The 19,695-nt window shown below is 34.3% G+C and overlaps 1 protein-coding gene across 1 annotated transcript in view; it reads right to left on the minus strand.

Moving 5' to 3' along the window:
* Positions 1-5,036: 5,036 nt before the first annotated feature.
* PPP4R2 (protein phosphatase 4, regulatory subunit 2) overlaps positions 5,037-19,695 on the minus strand; it is a 72,962-nt gene continuing 58,303 nt past the window's right edge. The window contains exons 4-9 of the mRNA XM_012652869.1: positions 11,709-11,802; positions 10,031-10,068; positions 8,925-8,999; positions 8,535-8,678; positions 7,033-7,322; positions 5,037-6,777 (exon numbers count right to left, since the gene is read on the minus strand). Of these exons, the coding sequence (XP_012508323.1) occupies positions 6,452-6,777; positions 7,033-7,322; positions 8,535-8,678; positions 8,925-8,999; positions 10,031-10,068; positions 11,709-11,802 (967 nt within the window). The 3' untranslated portion in view covers positions 5,037-6,451. The remainder of the gene's footprint in view (positions 6,778-7,032; positions 7,323-8,534; positions 8,679-8,924; positions 9,000-10,030; positions 10,069-11,708; positions 11,803-19,695) is intronic.

The raw sequence follows: 19,695 nt of genomic DNA on the forward strand, positions 1-19,695 counted from the left end.
CTCTCACTTTCGAAGGGGCCAGGGCAAGTTGCCTTTCTTTACCTCAAATATCCATAAAATGGGCATAGTATTAGCACCTCACAGAGTTGACAGAAAGGTTAAACGAGGTAACACATGACATGTGCTAAGGATAAAGTAAGTGTCCAATTAGCGCTTGCTGTTATTATCCTGGTATTGACCAAGACTGAAACCTGGACTTTGATTCCAATAAAACCCGTTGTGTTCCCCAGGGACAACAGGCATTTTTCCCTCCTCCCTCTAGGTCTCTCCTCCCTTAAAACATCAGACTCTGGACTAGATCTAGCTTTATACCCATACTAACCTAATGCTCCCAACAATCCTACCAGGTTATTATACGCATTTTATAAATGAAGAAACTAAAGCTCAAAGAAATACTGTAACTTAGCACAGATGCCTCAGCTGGGGATGGTGAAGCTGTGACAACCCATCTCATTACGACTCCCCAGCCTCTCCTCTGCCCGTCACACTGGGCTACCTCCCTGTCCTGCTCATCGACGGCCAAGCCGAGCCCCACCTCACCCGAGCAGCCTTCCCAGACTGCCGCAACTGCACTAACATGGCTCTCCTGTGCATCTCTTCAAGTCGCATGCCACCGTTAGCTAAAATCTTGCATTGCTTATTGTTGTTCAAAGGTGACTGAATTCCTCAAAGATTAAAATTGGACTGAGTCTACTCTTTTGCCCCCCAAATACACAGCAACTCATCCAAGTTGCCACCTGAGACAGATGTGTTTCTGCATCTGTATGTTGTGTGCACCTCTTCATACCTCCATTTGTTGGCATAAATGAAACTGCATAACCATAAATACAGTACTGTGAAATTAAAACGAAATACTCAAACACCTGGAATTTTTTCTGTGTTCTATTATTTTTTAGAGGAAACTTACGAAATATACTGGAAATTTAGACCCACCTCCTATACCTTAGTACACTTCTAACATTCAATACAAAAACATCATAATGACAAGACTGCCAATTCTACTGCATTCCGAATCACCAAATACTGAGCGATATTTAGTAGTTTATGCTAAATTGCTGACTTTTAAAATAACTGACATATCTGGCAAGCTGCTGTATCCTCCCTGACACACCTCCACCTGCAGTCCTCACTTGCACTGCCCGAACTGTGGGAGAGGCATTTTTTTTGGCAAACCCACAAACTGGCCCACATTTTTCCAATAGAAACGTTTCAACTGCTACACTTAAGACTATACTACAATCACATTAGGGACTAAACAACTTCTTGAATAAAATGTGGCCTGAAAGTTAGCCACATTTTAAATAATTTATAAGAGAACTGTATTCTCAATTCCAAACCAGTGACTTAGTTTTAGCTACTCACCCAGGTTGAAAGTGGGAAATTGCATGCATTCCTAAATGTACATGGGAACTGTTGGTAACCATTGAGCTTACCCTTCCATTCTATAGCACCGCACGCAACGCAAAGAAAAAAAAAATATGATCCAAAATAAAGACAAAATACTAAACCCATATTTATCTCCAAATTCACAACAAAAGCAGCATTAAAAGCCCCACAAGCCTACTCAACCGCAAAAAATTTCTTCATGCAAGTATCACTGACCTAGTATCACGTCCCATTATACCATGTCTGAAGCAGACTTCAGTGTTTTAATGACACGACTTGCCACTTGCAGAAGCACCTGTCTTCTATCAGGTGAGGGTGCTATGCTTTCTGTATAGGTCAGAGGTAGCTGGTCTCATCCCAATGAAGAGCCTGCTCATTTCCTGGTGATACACAGGAAACCGCCTACTGATTACCAGTCAAGGACATCCAACAGCATGTACTACTCCCAACTCCATAAACCTAGCAGCAAAGAAAAGCTTCAAGGTTGAACTCGGCACCCTCGAAATGGCCAACTTAGGAATCCAAAGTGGATTGTGTAGTCACTATCCACCCAGCCCACCTGCTTTCAATTCTGTTACCACCTACCAGGCATGAGACTAGCCTGTGAGGTTATAAAGATGATCAGAACAGTGGAGTTTACAGACTAGCAGTATACAGGGAATTGCCAGCATTTTTGTATCGTCATTACTTTTAGTTTAAAAAATTACCTTTGGGAAGAAAAACCCTGAAACTTACAAGCAAACCCAAAGACCACAAACTCCATGGCTAAATTTTAAACTAAAAACACTGTCCCCAAACTGCCAGAAAGTAGTACAGTCTTCATTTTAGATAGGGCAGTAGCCAGAGATCATGCATCTTACTCCCGGTCAGTGGGAGAATCAGTCTTCCTATTATGATCCCCAAACTCTCTATTAGCGATACAATTTAGTAAATAAAATTTAGTGGGGAAAAGTCACAGAGCTCAAACATGAATGAGAAGCTGAGAGTCAAAACTATTCAACTAAGTTTAGAAACATGCTGACCAGCACTCCATCTCCTCCGAGTTCAGGGCCACAGATGTTACTCTCTACTACACCTACTGTGCAATAATATGCATAAAGAAATGAGAATCCAGATTTGAAAACAGTCCTCTCCGCTTTGGGTTAATTCTATACTTCTTACCACGTAGTTGTCTGAAAGTGGGATTTCTAAAATGATTCTAACACCAACATTGTAGATCTGTGCATGTAGCCTAGTGCCAAATTATGCCAATGGAGCTATGTTTACTGTAAGTCCGGACTTCACATTTCTGTCAGAAACCAGTCTTGAAGTGCCCGCAAAGAACCACACTGTCCATTCAACTGAGGTGCAGCCTCCCTGCTGCCACACCGTATTACCACTCAGGAAACAGCTATAGTAACGGCATGCATTGCTTCCTTCCCATAGATCATCAGATGCTTGTGGAGCCTCGATTATCTGAGGTAGGCAGGGAGGGGGCCAGGGTGAACTATTATGGTAAATAAAGTAATTCCACACATGAAGATCTTCTAATTTATATTTTATTGCATTACGAAAATAATACATTTATTTGGCAAAGTAATCTAGGCTCCAAGTTGAAATAAAAGAAAATTCCGAAGAAAGTGTACTGATTATTTTTTAAATGTGAAATAGTAGATGTATTCTAACCAATACATACTAGCATTCTTATTAGGCCAATAACCCAGTAAACCTAATTTTAATAATTCCATATGAAATTACAAGGTGTTTTAGCATTCATCCATTTGATGATTAGCACAAATCTCAAGAGAACTGACCTTCATTTTATCAAAACCAATGTATTTAAGAAACTCCTGTTCAGAAGACAATTTGAAACACTACCCCAAATTTTTATTTCCTTTGGTTCCACAAGTTGCATTTTCGTCCTTACCACAAGTTACATTTTTCATAATCAAACATTGTAGCAGCTTTAGATTCTGCCCAAGTACCTTTATAAGTAAACTAGTATATTACATTTACATTATTTGAAAAATTGCTGATTTTACAAATGCAAAAATGCATAAATACATGCCTATCTACACCGGCAAAACAAAATACTCTAAACCTCTATGCTTTAACAGGCCACACCTTCTGGCCCAGGACTTCAGAGACACCTTTCCAAGCCAGAGGGTTACGGCTCGCTGGCCAGCAATTCCACTGCTCCGGACACACTTCCGAAAGGTGTAGTTACAATAAACCCTAAGCAGAATAAATTGATCTAATAATCAACATTTAAAAAGTGACATTTTCACTACTTATTTCTGGTCTGCTACATTTTCAGACTGAAAAGATATATATTTTTCAAAAATTTGTGATAATTTTTTCATTTTTTAAAAGGGAAAAGTGCTAAAAAAATATTACATATGTATTCTCAATTTCCTCATCAGCATCTTCCAATTCTTTCTACATGTTGGGTTTACAGTCTATAGTAACAGGTAAGTGATCTGCTCAAGGTCAAAAACAAAATATCTTTAATCACTGAGGTCTTGATTCTTAAATGAAGATCTGTTAGTAGGACTTTGCTTGATATGTCAAGAAAATATGCCTAAAATTAGCCTTGTAAAAGTTCACAAATAAATCAGTTACTATTAGAACATTTTTATTTAAGCAAAGTCCTTGTTAAGTGCACCTATGCATATTTGTGGAAATTTACTTCCAAATGGCCATTAATATCTAAACCAGCTGAACAAGGTTTCCCAATTTAACTATAGAAGTATTCCACCTATCCTAAAGAAGATATTCCATGAGCATTCTACAATTATCTGTATAAACAGCAACAAGTTTGATCTATGATCAACATGAATAGCTAATAAATATTAAAACTATTAAACTATAGATTAAAATGTAGATCTCTCATAGAGTTAAGTGATGTCATTTTGGTACATTCACCATTATTGTACTTTATTTAATAAAGAAATACATTTGCCCTTGCAAAAATAGCAATCGCAAGTTTACAAATAAAACCACAGACCTTAAAAGTCACGATGCTAAATCTTCAACTTATAACCAACAAAAATCAAGTTGTTTACAAATGGTCCATGGTATAATTAAAACAAAAAATATCAAAAGGTCACAGGATCTTAAAGAATAGGTTTATTGACAGTAATTTCATAAATATTCTAAAGAAAATTTCAAAATTTCTAAACTTAAAATGTTTAAAATCTGTTCTCATTGTCAAAATATCCCTCAACAAAATAAAGTAATAGGACACTACAAATGAACGTCACATTTAAAATCTGCTTCAACATTTTTTCGCAAAAAAAAAATTTTTTAAATTTACAATGTGTGATTTTTCTCCCCCTCTTGGGTATAGTAAACCAATATTTAGTTTTTATTCCAACTATTAGACATACTCATTCATAAATATATCACCTAGCTGCTGCTAACCTGACACTCAGTCAGTCAGTAGTACATTACCCTATAAACACAAAAGGAGCCGAATCATTTAGGTGTTTTTAGACGTAGCAATTTAAGTAGTCAAAACGCAAAACTTATGGTTGCCCCCCAAATCACCCAAAAACATATGATACAGTGTCAGAAACTGTTCGCATCAGTTTTATAAGTTCATCTGTGTACTTCAGGTATCTGAAACTAAAAAAGGGATTCTTTTATATTTTGATAAAAATGTACTCGAATATTTCATAACATTAATATTTATTGCTTTATATGAATACTGTATTGAAAGCCCAAGCATTCAGTTTACACACAGAAATTATACAATTATATACCGCTTCACAAAGGCAGCGAACACATTACATTCTACAAAATCTACTTTACAGAAATTTAAAAATTCTAAATATCAAAAAGTACAGCTGAAGAAACAGGTATAAATTTGGCAGCCAGTAATTTTGACAGGGAAGTTGCAGCTTGCATGACTTTAAATACGTGAATTTGAAAATATTGAGTTTAGAGTAATCATTGTGCTTTGTGTTGATCTGAAAAATATAACACTGGCTGTCGAAGAAGCATGTTCAAAAATATTTAATTCACTTCAAAATGTTATACAAATTATGGTGGTTTCTATGCACCCCTAAAACTTCAGTCATTTAGCTTAGGTACATGACTAAAGTAATATATTAATTCTTCCAGCACAGTGGTGTTTCATACCATTGACATTTGCATACTCTAGAATAATTTAGAAAGAAATGTGTAATATTCACAATGTTCAGAAAAGCAAGCAAAAGGTCAAGGAACCTGCCTGGTTCTTCTGAGATGGTCTCATGTCAGCTTCGTAAGTATTCGTTCTACAAAACAGTAAGCTAATGTTTGAACACAATTTCCAAGATAAAGCACATTTTCTCATAAATAATGAAGTCTTTTTTTCTCAGGCACCTCAGAAGTATACAAAAGAATTTCAGTTTGAACAGATCTCTTGGAATGTGTTTAACCTGGTATTTCAACAGACTTAAGATTTCCAGGGTTTCACAAGGGCCAGATTTCATCTGAATTACTCAGAAGAGAAAGAAAATGTCTTCTGAAAGAAGTGAACTCAATCATTACCAATAGAAAAAGTATCCACTGTATTCATCTCTTATAGAAACAGAAAAATATAACATTTCCCCCCTTAGATTATTATATATATGTATATATGACTTAAAGTTCCATTGTACATAGTCAAACAATAAAATCTGGAAACCAGCATGAAACCCTATAATTCATATGTTAAAATGTTGAAACTATGACCAAAATATGAAAACTGCTAGAGCTGTCAGAAAGAGACAAGACAAAAAGCTTTCTTGCATATGTATAAACTAAATGTGATAATCTCAAAAAATTTTCAAAATTATAATTACTTTCCAGTTTAAAAACTTTAATTCTAAATTAAAAAAAAAAAATCTATACACAAACCACTGATTTGACCAGACCAAAAAAAATGTCAGCGGTAAGCAGGACCCAGAGGAGCTGATATTCACAGTTCTTACATGTACAACTCTTTATTTTACAACCTGCTTCTCTTGTAAAACTAAAGGTCCACTTTTACATAAAAGTTTTATACAGTGTTAAAACCAGAACTGTATGTAAAATACTGCATCTAAATGTTTCTAAATAGTTAGTCTTGTTCCACTGGTTCATCTGTGACTTCTGTGGCTTCATCATCATTTTCGATGGATGATTCTGAGAGAATCTCTCCAGTTTTACTGGAATTGGATCCTATTAATTCTTCTGTTTCCTGGCAGTCAGAAGAACTACTACTTACAGGGCCTGTGTTTTCACTACCTTCAGAATGAAGTAAATCTTTCTCAGCTTGAGACACATCAGATTCCTCCATTTGATTATTTTCCTCAGAAGTCTCTTCATTCACAGTTAAGGCATCATCAGATTCTTTTTCTTGATTTTTTCTTTCTGGGATCATTTCTCTGGATGTCATAAAAGACTCTAAAAATAAGCAAATGTTGTTGTAGTTAAATTTTATTTTCAAAATACCTCCACAGTTAAGTTTCATGAATTGTGATACTCTATAGTTCAAATTATATCCCCTGAAATTCTGCAGCAACTACATACAGGTGGGAGAAAAGCCCAACATCAGCATTATAAGGAGTTCCATTATGTTAAATTCTTTCATGAAAAAAATGAAGTATAAGAATTTGAGGATCTCCTTACTCCACCCTTTTACAGATGGTCTCTAAATACCTTCTTCTTCCTCTTCATCCTCTTCTTCATCGTCTTCTGTACAGTGCTGCCTGGTACAACTACTTTCTTTGTCTTTATCCTGAGATGAAGATGATGCTTCTGTTTCTTCTACCATAACTGAAGAAATTTCACTGGCAGTTGTTTGACTCGCCGTTTCTCTGACTTCACCTTCTTTGTCAAACCTGAGTCTTTTTACCTCATGCCCCTCAGCTTCCCCAGCATCTTCATGTGGATGTTTATTTTTCATAGGGCTCACTGAGGAAACTTCTGATTCAGATGTCAGAGAGTCACTGTAAATGTTTTTTTAAAGTGTCATTAATAACATTTCCTCATCTTCTATATTTTCATTGTTAAGGTCTAATACTTAGTGTCAAAGTTAAATTATAACATCTGATCAAAGAAAAATACAAGAGAATAATTTTAAGACAATCTAAAAAGCTTCTTATTAGGACCTAGTCAGCAAGTTACATGATCTTTCTGTGCAATTCTCTAGTTAATTTAAATATCCTCCTATAATAAAACTACCTGTCTTTCATACAAATATACTCTTTTTAAAAAATTTGGAATAAGATGGGGGAAGGGAGAAAGATTTGAAAGAAAGTGGAATATACCTTAGCATTATTTTAACGCTTTATACATTAGTTGTATAATTAAAAACCTAAAAAAGCAAAGTCATGGTACAAAATTAAATGGATATTTAGAATATAGAACTTGTAGAATAAACCAAAGCAGACAAGAATTAAGGAATCTCTCTCTGAGGCTGTCAATGACTTTTTACGTAAAAAGTCATTTTCTACTCAGTTAACCATCCTTGAGGAGTAAGAGTAGGGAGGATTTTTGATTCCATCTCCAGCAACTGACCCAGGTTTGAAGGCAAATTAACCTGTTTGCCAGTTATCTTGGTGTAAACTTCATTCTGTCTGCATGTACCCAGATAAGACATCAGTACCCTGGCTTCCTATATGCAAAACTCAAGATCTATGGAGATACCAATTGAAGTCTATTGGTAAATTATGCTTTTAAGCAAAACAAAACCAGATGGTAAATTCGTATTTCTATCAGTACATTCTGATAGCAAATAAAATAAAAGGCGATGTAAAAAAAAAACACATTTTTTAAAAGAAAATTTGGAATAAGATATAAATAAAAGTCTTCCTTTTTGATTTACAATGAGAAACTATTCACAAAACTTCAACATATTTATAAAGTTCTTTTCTCTTTTAAGTAACTTTCAAAAACAAAAAATGCCATAACTACATTACTTTCTTTAGACCCTATTTTTAAACAATTTTCCTGAATTAGCAGTTTTGAAGTCTGTTCTATGTTCATCTTCAGCTAAAGCTGCAAACAGAAGCCACAGCTCCTATAAATCATATTAAAACCTTGTTCTATCCCTGAGAATAGTATATTATAAACAGTAAGTAATGAATGTTGAAAATCATTAATAAATGTTAACTTTTAATGAAAACTTTTTTGTTTTTTAATATAAAACACATACAAACCTGTGATTTTTCTCTTCATTTGGCTGTAAGTTTGATTCTTTGTTGTCTGTGCTCTCAGGCAAACCATTTGTTGTCATGGGGGCTGACAAAGAAACCTTTGGTCGATTAAGTGGCCTGGGTGTTCCAGGCCCATTTATATTAGACCTGTAAGATAAATGAACATCATTTTCTATTTTTGTAAAAAGTTATCCCTCCCACAGTATATTTATATGAACATGTCACATAAGTATTTGCTGTATTTGTTTTCAGATGCCTTATTGCATCAACTAATTTTGTGTGGTATACACTGTAACATCCATAAAATGCCCAATTTTCCAAAAGCATACTGAGTCTGCTACTCGAAATCAGGCAAACGCAAACTCTTTGGATATTAAGAATCAATAACCTCACCTCTCAGTATAGCTTGGTGAATTTCCAGGAAACATAACACCATTCATTCGATTTAAACTATTGGAATTATTTTTCCTATAAGAAAAGAAAATACACTTATGGGTGGGTTTAGTTCTTTAATTTTGGTTAGAATCATGGATCTAAATGATAGATTCAAACAAAAACTATCAGAATTAACATAAACATACACTGTAATTTAAAAAAAAAAACTTCGTCAACATGACTTAACTTTGCACTTTTTTACAATTTCTTCCAAAATACCTCACATTCATTAGGAAAACAAATAGCTCATAAAGGGAAGTAATTCTTTTTAAAAATAGTTTCTCTATAACATAATATGTCAAGAAACATATTTTGGGATTATTTCAGTTTTTCATTTACCAACACAGATATATTCTTGAGAAAGTTCTAGAAACAAATTCACCATTGTTACTTTCTTAGGAAAGCAGAGGCAGCTTAACCTTAAAATCAACAGTTCTCGACAGAGGGCAACCTCCTCTCCCTGCCCTTTGCACCCCTAGAGGACATTTGGCAATGTCTACAGGTATTTGGAGGAGTGTAACACTATTGGCATCAGTGAGTAGAGGCCAGCGACACTGCTGAACCTCTTATAATTTCCCAGGACATCTACCCAGAAGAAAGAATTAGCTGGTCCAAAATGTCAGTAGTGCCAAGACTGAGAAACGATGTCCTAAACTGAGTTCTTAACTTTGCTATATATGAATCTTAACAACTGGAGATACTTTTCCATCACGATGAGCAATGCCATCAAGTAGCTATTCTAAACATAGGACACATGCCCCAGAAAGGCATCTAGGATGGCATCTCATGGCTCTGAGTGCCATGGCAGTACATGAATCCAACAATATTAGAATTACGGCATATTACCAATCTCTTTAATCCAAGTCTCTTTTCTGAAAAAACATAGGTAATGTTATTGGTAATATTCCACTTTGGGGATTGGATGGCAGGTTCACATGTATTTATAAATGTAATCACAATTACATGTAAAATAAATGTAATCTATTTAAGAATAATGTTTAAGTAACATAGCAATTAGAATACAATAATAATATACTAGAAAAAGAAAAAATCTCTGTACTCACTCTGAAGAAGGATAAACACAGCTAACAACCATCACATTCTGTAACAATAAATATTGGTGATTATAAGGAAAAGTAATACAAAGGAGAGTTTTGCCTTGTTTTAAAAGTACTATGACATAAAATTTAATCATTTGTTTTTAATTTCTCACAATTCCCCTGGTGGGTTGTTTCCACTTACTTTTGCTAATAAAGGAAAATAGTTAAAAATGACAACTGGTAAAACAAAAACAATAACAACAAAGGGCCAAAATAAAATACCCTACCAATTTTTTTTTTTTTACTAGTCTTTGTTTTTTTACCCTAATCTAGTTACTCTAGAGCCCTGACATCACATACCGTATGTAATAGAATGGAACCATGCTCTCTTATTTTAGATGGAATCACCCAAAGATGTTTAGAGAGTGAAGTATTTTGGCCAAGTGAAATGATTTTCCTTATAAAGCAATACCCAATCCAGAGCTGCCTGTGTAGCATCATATATCCCAAGGAAAGAGACTCAAACCTTTTTTGCAATATGCTTATAATCATCCTGGCAATAATTACTTCAGTAATAGGCAATATTCACTGAAAGTTTACTATAAGCCAGAGTGAGTGCTTTGCATTTAAACCCAATGACAGTCCTATTATTTTCCACATTTTAGAAAGGAGGAAACTGAGGCTTAGGTTAAGTAACTGGCACACAGTCACATAACTATGAAGCACTGAAGCCCTGATCTGAAGGCAGGGCTCTTGGTATGACTACTGTGACATATTGCCTCTGTATACAAAGAGCTCCAAAATGTAATTATTAAAAGTCTCAGAGCTGAAAAATAAATACTGATGAACCATCTCAGTTTCCTGGCCTTTGGGAATCTCACTCAACTGAGGGTACCAAGGATCAACAATACATATCAATCCAATAAGGCCCTAAGAACTAAATGACTAAGTAATGGTTTTGAATTCCTGTTCCCAGGGTAAAGCTTTTAATTAGAATCAGAACCTTAAAATGAACACTGGACTAGGTTTTAGGATGAATCACCAACTGAGAATTAGTAACACTTGGTTCTCCCATGGCTCATTCACTTGCTTTTCACTCCAGACAAGTCAATTTCTTACTTTTCATTCCCTCAAACATCTTGATTCATCATGTTTTCTTTGTCCAGAATGATGCCCTTCTTCTCCCTTATTACTCACACTCCTCACCCGCCCCCCACAAAAAACACAAAACAATAAAAAAAACCCAATGTTTATCCCTAAATCTGACCTGCATTTTTTTACTCAAGACCTAATTTAAAAGGTTTGCACTAGCAAGTTTCCAAAGTTGTCTACCTCTGCACTCCAGAATTAAGAAAATGAATTCCATGGGTAAATAACTTTGCAAAACACTCTACTGAAAAGTTAAAATGTCAATTGCAGAACTTCTCAGAACCTTTAATATGTTCATGTATACAACGAATTTCCAAGAAATAATAAACTGGTTTCCCCAAGCTTAAATGATCACCACACAGGCCCCCCTTTGCCACCTTCCATTAAATCTCTCTCTGAAACACAGAACACAACTTAGAAAACTCAGGAAAAACTCGAAGTAGGCTGGAAAACCTATTTCAAGAAAAGGTACCTGAAACAGATCTTATTCAATGTTCTTTTATGAAATCTGTTTTATTACCTTTAATATAATTCCAATAATAAAAATAAATACCTTTTCTACTCCTCTCAGAAATTTGTCTGTTCCTGTATAGTTTCTCCTTGGATCTGTTAGCAATTCACACAGTCGCTGAATAGTAAAAGGGATACTGCGAAAGAATATAATTTTATAGTTTGAGGTCATGAATTATCAAGAGAATTAGGAACATAATATTTCTTTGCTAGTTAAAGCTTTATCTAGTCACCCATGTGCTAAGCTACAAAAGAAAATGCTATAATAGGGAAATGAATGGATGAGTCATTTAAAAACAGACAGGACAATAAGTACACTTGTCTTTTTATTTAACAAAAAACCTCTTTCTTGCTTGAAAAAGCAATAAAAAAGAACACCCAAAATTAAAAGAAAATTTCAAAACTGATTGAGAAAAAATTAATCTTTTAAATCCTGATAATTCAATTTTAAGCTTACACAAGAGGCAACATAAATGATAATCAAGTTAGAGTTTATTTTCCTCAAATATTCCCCTGTACACAAAGATTTCTTTTAAAGTGCTCAAACAAAACTACAAATAATTTTGTTATGGGATAGACTAAGATAAATGATTTCAATAAAAAAGTGTCTTAAAAAAGGTTCTGCTCCATTATTAAAATTTTATATGCAACCCATGTGTTTAATTAAACTTAAAACATACACAAAAATACTCAATATTTTTATAAGAACCTATGGTTAACTTTACCAAGTACTCTCATCATACTTCAATTTTCACTTGATAAAAGCAAATACAAAACTGACATAAGATGGAACTAAAATCATTTTACAAATATAGAAAAAGTTTTGAGCTCACATAACTATTAGCATTCATCAGAATTACAAACTGAACAGCAAAGTTAATGAGCAACATGTATGACAAATGCAGCTAAAAAGTACAAACATAAATCTTCTGACTTCAATGTCTGTCATACAGATCTATGTATTCTCATTAATGAAGAGAATTACAAAGCCTCAAATTAATAATTAACATTCACAAAGTTCTTTATTTTTTTAAAGGCAATTCAATATTCTCCCCCATCAGGTAAAGCAGCTAGTGAGTAATAGTGTCAGGACTCAAGCAAACCCAGTTTCTTTAACTTCAAATCCCATGTCCTTTCCACTATACCACATATACTTTACAAAATCATAGTTGTTTATTTTCTAATTGAAATAAACTACACTTACTTGGTTCTCATATTCTTAGCATCAACACTATTCTTACTTATGTTCTTATAAAAGTCAGCATAAGATTCACAACGAATTTTGGAAATGCTGAAAGTAAATGTTATTCATATGAAAACAAATATTTTAGATATTTGAAAGTCCAAGCATTAATCTTTTCTCAATTAGCATTCAAACCTAAAAGTGAGAAAACTTTGTTCTGCCAAAAGACAGGGAACAAAATAAAAGATGAAATGTTTGCCTGCTACCACAAATATTCAGAAGCAACTGGAAATACAAAACTTCTTTGATGTTCATGGCTGCTACAGGAAATTCCTTTGGGTTCCTGAGAAAGAATACTCATCCTTGCTTTTGAAAATCTACTCAGATTAAAGCACACTGTCAAAACTAAATCATTTTAAATGCAAAAGAGAAGTACAAAGCACACCAATGGCATTATTAATCATGAAACAGTAAGCTCACACATCTTTTTGTTCATTCCTATAAAGATAACATATAATTGGGAATCTATAGCTAATATATAAAACTCTAACTCCATGTAAAAAAATGTTTTAGGCCGGTGACTCAAGTCTGTAATCCTAGCACTCTGGAAGGCTGAGGCGCGAGGATTGCTTGAGCTCAGGAGCTCGAGACCAGCCCGAGCAAGAGGGAGACCCTGTCCTCTACTAAAAATAGAAAAATTAGCCAGGTGTCGTGGCACACCTGATGTCCCAGCTACTTGGAAGGCTGTGACAGGAGAATTGCTTGAGCCCAGGAGTTTGAGGTTGCTGTGAGCTAGGCTGAGGCCACAGCACTGTACTGAGGGCAACAGAGTGAGACTCTGTCTCAAAAAAAAAAAGTTTACGCATTTTCCCAAGCTGCATATGTAACGAACAATATGTTTCTCGATTGTCTTGTCTTTTGTCATCCTTGACTAAAAGCTTAAGGGCAGGAACTCTTCACAGATATTATACTCAATATATAATCTGCATACATACATATTTGAAATCTAGCGTCATCATGGATTTCAGAATATTAGTGGTATACCTGCACCTTAGCTCCTCTTCTAGTTCATGCCCCTTCAAACCTTAAACACACATCACACCTAAGCTATTTCTTCATTAATTACCTCACAGTGATACTGCAATTAAACAGTTTATATGTTATGGAAAATATACAAAATAGCATTTGTTTGGGTAATCAAATAGTACTTAACTGAAAAATACTTAGATATTGTCCAGTTATGTCTTTCCTTCAAACTAAAATTCTTTCCCACACCAAAACCTAGTATTTTCTCATAAATTAAAATTAGTTTTAACAGACAAATATTTTTAAACTTCCTGTTTAACATTTACACTAAATGTTTTGGCTAACTTTCTTTAGAAATGTAAGTAAAACTGTATTGGTGAACAGTAATACTGCTTAGGGGTGGGGAGGGGTGTATGTGCTTACATAGCAATGCCAGCAATAACAGCCTATGATAAAATGAGTTTACATTCTTAGACACTTCAAAGATTTTTATAGTCATTTTACCAAGTATCCGATAGATGGCACTAAAATGTCACACAACACTTCCCCTTCCTTATGGGAACAGGCTAAATAAAATACAACCAAACATTTCTTACAAATAAAAGCATCCACTGGAAATATGAATGTAACTTCGACAACACGTCTCTTTACATACAGTTTGAACTTCTGGACTGTTAATCTATTCCATAAATATGAGAGCCTACTATAAACTAGAAATACCATGCTTGCTCAACAACACAGCAGACACATAATTACAATTACAAATACTAATAAAATTGTATACATAGTGCTATGGAGATAGAATAAACTATATGCCAAGCAAGTAAGCACAAACCTGAGAACACAAAGTGAAGTCTCTAAAGAGGCATAAGAATAATCCAATCTAAAATGAATGCATTAGCACAACGATGTGAAAAGTTTGCTGATATTTTTCCATTAGATATAGCACACAAAACAGTTTATTCTAACTACCCCAAATATTAAGGCTTTTCCTAATGAAGACACACATACTAAGAAGAAGAGTAAAATAGAGGGGAGGAGTGTTAAGCACGAATGTCACTTGTTGTCAATGAAAAGTCTGAACCAGAATCCTTAAATTTAGAGGAGAATGGGGAGATGTTCATTGGCAAAAGTATACTGTAAACTTTAGATAACTTTGTAGAAAAATATTTTGGGTTACTTAAAATGTACTCAGTTTACTCTGCAATGATATCTTACTTGCTCACACTGTAAAATATAAAACTAGAATTATATAAGGAACTGAAAAAATATGACATAAGCTAGCATTTCAAATTTTTAAAAATTGTGCCTACAAAATACAATAAAACCTTTAAACACACACACACACACATAAGATCCAAAAGTAATAGGTAATGTCAGATGGTATTACTCCGAAATGCTACAGAAAGTTGTTGACCTTTTATTGTACAAATTATGAAGTAGAATAGTGTTTTGTTTTGTTTTTAAAACTTGCTAGCCCACTAGGAGACCTTGCCCATGTTGAATTATCTAAGTCTCCATGTTCTTATCTGGAAAATCAGTGTACTTCTTACATGATTATCATCAGGACTAAATATGACATAATGTATAACATATATTAAATTATCTAATGGTGCCTTATATATTTTAGAAAGTGTTCAATAAACCTTAGTTCCTATCATTATCCTGATTCCATCTACTATCTAACAGAGAACGTAGAAAGGCTTGAATGGTCCAAAGACCAACAAAACTAGAAGTATAACTCTGTCTTTTAAAATATTCCTTTTAATTCCAAGAACAGAACTGTCCCTAATTAAAGAGGATCACACATTTCACACTGTATTTCTTTATTTGAAAGTGATGTGTTCCCATTTACCACTCAAAAAAAAAAAAGCCCAAGACTTGTATACCTAAAAGCTATGGAAATTCAAATACCAAGAAAGCTGCTGAATATCAGAGAAAGACATCTAAGCATAAAGAAGCATGATGCTTTTTTTAAAAAAATAAATTTTAAGCAATAAGGCTAAACCCTAAAGAAATAATTTCCTATATTTGAAGCTCAGATTGTAGTCTGTCTAAAATTTATCTTAATCTGATTAAATGTCTGATCATTAAAACACACAAATAATCTGAATATTTATCAAGGCATTCAGTTGGAAAGGTGGCACTCAAAAAAATGCACATTTCATTCAGACTTTTTTATCTTAGAATTAACTATCTTATCTATAAGCAACTTTCCTCATGAAAAAAGAACGTAACATGTAACACAGAGGCTACCAGAATAAAAGCTGAAGAGATGATATAAAATCAGACATTCTGTTAAGAAAAATGTCAAAACAGCCATTTGCTTTTGTTTTATGCACAAAGATGGGGATTTTACCATGTGTTTTCTGACTATAAATGGTCACATTGGCTGTGCCTTAGTTAACAGAAATACTTAGTCTGATTTGAACTATTTAAGTGGAAGCTAACTTAAATCTCTCAGCTACCAAAGGCTGAGTAAGTTCATAATTTTGTTTACTCTTAAAAGTTTTACCAAAGTCAGAAATACTATTGCAATCCTGTGGTATCTTTACTCGTAGCAGCATGTTCTTTCTACACTAAGGCTTCAACATTTATATAAATACACACATACATATTCATATGAATATATTTTATATCTCAAATGCCAGAAATTCTGAGTTTTATTAAAAATGTTATAAAATGCAAAGTATAAAAAATAAAGAGAATGAAGAATTAGCCTCTTTCAACAGTAAGGAAACCCAATATTGCACCTAATGTACAACGTAGTAAACAAATGTATTATTCTCTAACCCAAAATTAATCTACAGCAATTATTAAAGCTTTTAATCATTTCTTAGCGTGCCTACAGTAGTCTGCAGTGTCATTTCACTTGCATCAAATATAACTATCAAGAAAAAATTAGTTTCCTGCTAGTTCCCATTTTTCAATTTTAAGAATTTTATTAGAGAGAGCATCACATCAAACTATACTACCACTTGCCACAAGGCAAGGTGGGGGAATAAAGAGGGATGGCTATTAAACAATGCCAACTCTCAACTAAATATTCTAACAGAAAGAAAGTAAAAGAAAATGAAAGCAAGTACATTTTAACTAATAGATTTAATATGCTCAACAAATACTGACATGAATAATTAACAAAAACAAATAACTATTTTTCATAGCCACCTGAGGAGCAGAAAACCCAGCAAGCAATAAAATGGGTCGAGGAAGTCAGAGAACAAACCAACAAAAGGCTAAGGACCCATTCCCTCAGTCCTTGAATGACCTACAACTAACTGTAAAGCAAATACAAAACCAAAAAAGGGATATGTTTTAGATCTCCAATCCAGATTTTAGAGTATAAAAGTCTCATATATAACCTTTAAAAAAAGTATAAAGTGGCACCCTATCGGGTGCAGAAATTTGTAAGAGATACATGTGTGCACACGTAACAATCAGGTGAAACTTTCCAAACCTAAACAAAATCTGGTTGATCATGTACATTAAAATAACACTAGAGAAGAAATTCAAAAGACAGAAAGACTACCATGCCCCAAGATGATAAGCAGTACTCTGCTGTGACTGACTGTACCTGCCTTACAGACGATGTGAAGATTCTTAGCTATCAAATGGCTGTCCACTTTTTCCCAGCCCCCTCATAAAATTATAGCAACGCTATTTTAGTTTACTACTCACAGTGAGTGAGACTCACTGCCTGTTTTAGAGAGGTTTTAGAGAGGTCTTAGATCACTAACAGCATTGACAAGGGAGGGGCAAGACTTATGTGATTAACTTACTTTTATATTGATTCTTTTTCCACTATAATTAAGAGGACACAAAATGGTATCTTCTTAAACTACAAGGAATGTAACTTGCATCCTATCTCTCAAAATTTTTCTTTGTATATCATAGTAATGAACTATTACCTACCAGTAATTTCTAAATTATATTCAGGGTGTCTATGACATGAAGAGGATTTCCATAAATGGCTCTGGTCTGAGTATGCCCATATACTCTTTTCTATTATAATCCCAAGCAGAGGGCACAAGATGTCAACAAATATCTTTTAATTGCCCATTTTATTCAAATTTTTAGTGTCTGTTAATTTCAATTTTTGGTGTTTCTCACCTAAGAAACTGTAACTTCGGTTCTGGAGAGTAGCTAAAATCCATCTTCTCCTATAAAAATTTTAAAGTTCAAAAGTAATTTTAAAAGGACAAGAAAATGACCAAAAAAATTTAAAATAACTTAAGCATTCAACTATGTAATTCTTCATGACCCATTAGATACAGACATAAATGTGCTTTTATTCCTTTAATTAATTCACCCATCCACCCATCTACACCAGACATGTCTGAGAATCTGCAGTGTTCCAGCACTCACTCTTCTAGGCCTTGTTTGGAAAAGACCATGTCCCAGGCTCTCCAGAAGGTTGCAGAGTGCAGGAAATCAAGCAAACAAATGAATAAAGAATTTCCACTTCAAGGAGGGAAAACTTATATTTTGACAATATACTAAAATAATTTTAGAAAATGGATAATCTTTTTAAGGCAAAATACTAAGAAGCATTTAATATAGAGCCTTTACAAATTAAAGGCAAACCCCCCCCCAAAACCCAAAAACTTACCAATTAGAAAATCACCAAAAGATAAGAAAACCAAAAAAAGATATGAAAGGGCAATTCACATAAAGGCTATAAGCACATAAAAAGATGTTCCTGGCCAAGTGTGGTGGCTTCATGCATATAATCCTAGCCCTCTGGGAGGCTGAGGCAGGAGGTTCACTTGAGCCCAGGAATTTGAGGTTGCTGTGAGCGAGGCTGACGCCACAGCACTCTAGGACGAGCAACAGAGCGAGAGACTCTGTCTCAAAAAAAAAAGGTTCCAATTCACACTTGCAGTCAAAGAAACATAAATATATACATACACACAAATACTAAAGAATTACAGTATCTGCACTTAATACACACGGAAGAAAAAATGAACACGTTCTGTGAGGTCAACTTTGCAGTAATGATAAGCAGAAAAATTTTAAGTGTGCATATGCTTTTTCCTAGTACATTTCTATATGTTAAAAAAGCAACAATCTATACATAGATTTAATACTTGATATTCGTCAACAAAAGAAGATACGTACAAGGATGCTCACTACAAGCATTGGTCATAATAGCCAAAAGATAAATGCCCACCACCCATGAGGACAGGGGCAATTATAGCCTGTTCACATAACAGAAAACAAGGCAGCCATTTCAAATAAATACACAAAAGATGTAGCTTTAAATGTACTGATATAGAGAAGATGTTAAAGCTCTTCTAAAAGAGAAATAGAACTAGCATACATGATTCTGCTTTCATTTTTTGCTTTGTATACTTCTATGATATTTGGGGACCTTTTTAAAAGCATGAATATATATCACTTTTGTAATTTAAAGATGACCTATTATAAATGGGAAGAAGAGTATTATAAAGGACAAACCCTCAAATTGGTTCAAAGTGAACAAAATGGTATTTCTTGGTAATTATTTTTAAAACTAATTTACACATATTCAAAACACAAAAAATTGGGCTGGGCGCGGTGGCTCACGCCTGTAATCCTAGCACTCTGGGAGGCCGAGGCGGGCAGGTCGTTTGAGCTCAGGAGTTCGAGACCAGCCTGAGCAAGAGCGAGAGACCCTGTCTCTACCAAAAATAGAAAGAAATTAATTGGACAGCTAAAAATATATATAGAAAAAATTAGCTGGGCATGGTGGCACATGTCTGTAGTCCCAGCTACTCGGAAGGCTGAGGCAGGAACATTGCTTGAGCCCAGGAGTCCGAGGTTGCTGTGAGCTAGGCTGACG

Source organism: Propithecus coquereli, unplaced genomic scaffold, assembly GCF_000956105.1.
Source record: "Propithecus coquereli isolate 6110/MARCELLA unplaced genomic scaffold, Pcoq_1.0 Scaffold400, whole genome shotgun sequence".
NCBI lineage: Eukaryota > Metazoa > Chordata > Mammalia > Primates > Indriidae > Propithecus > Propithecus coquereli.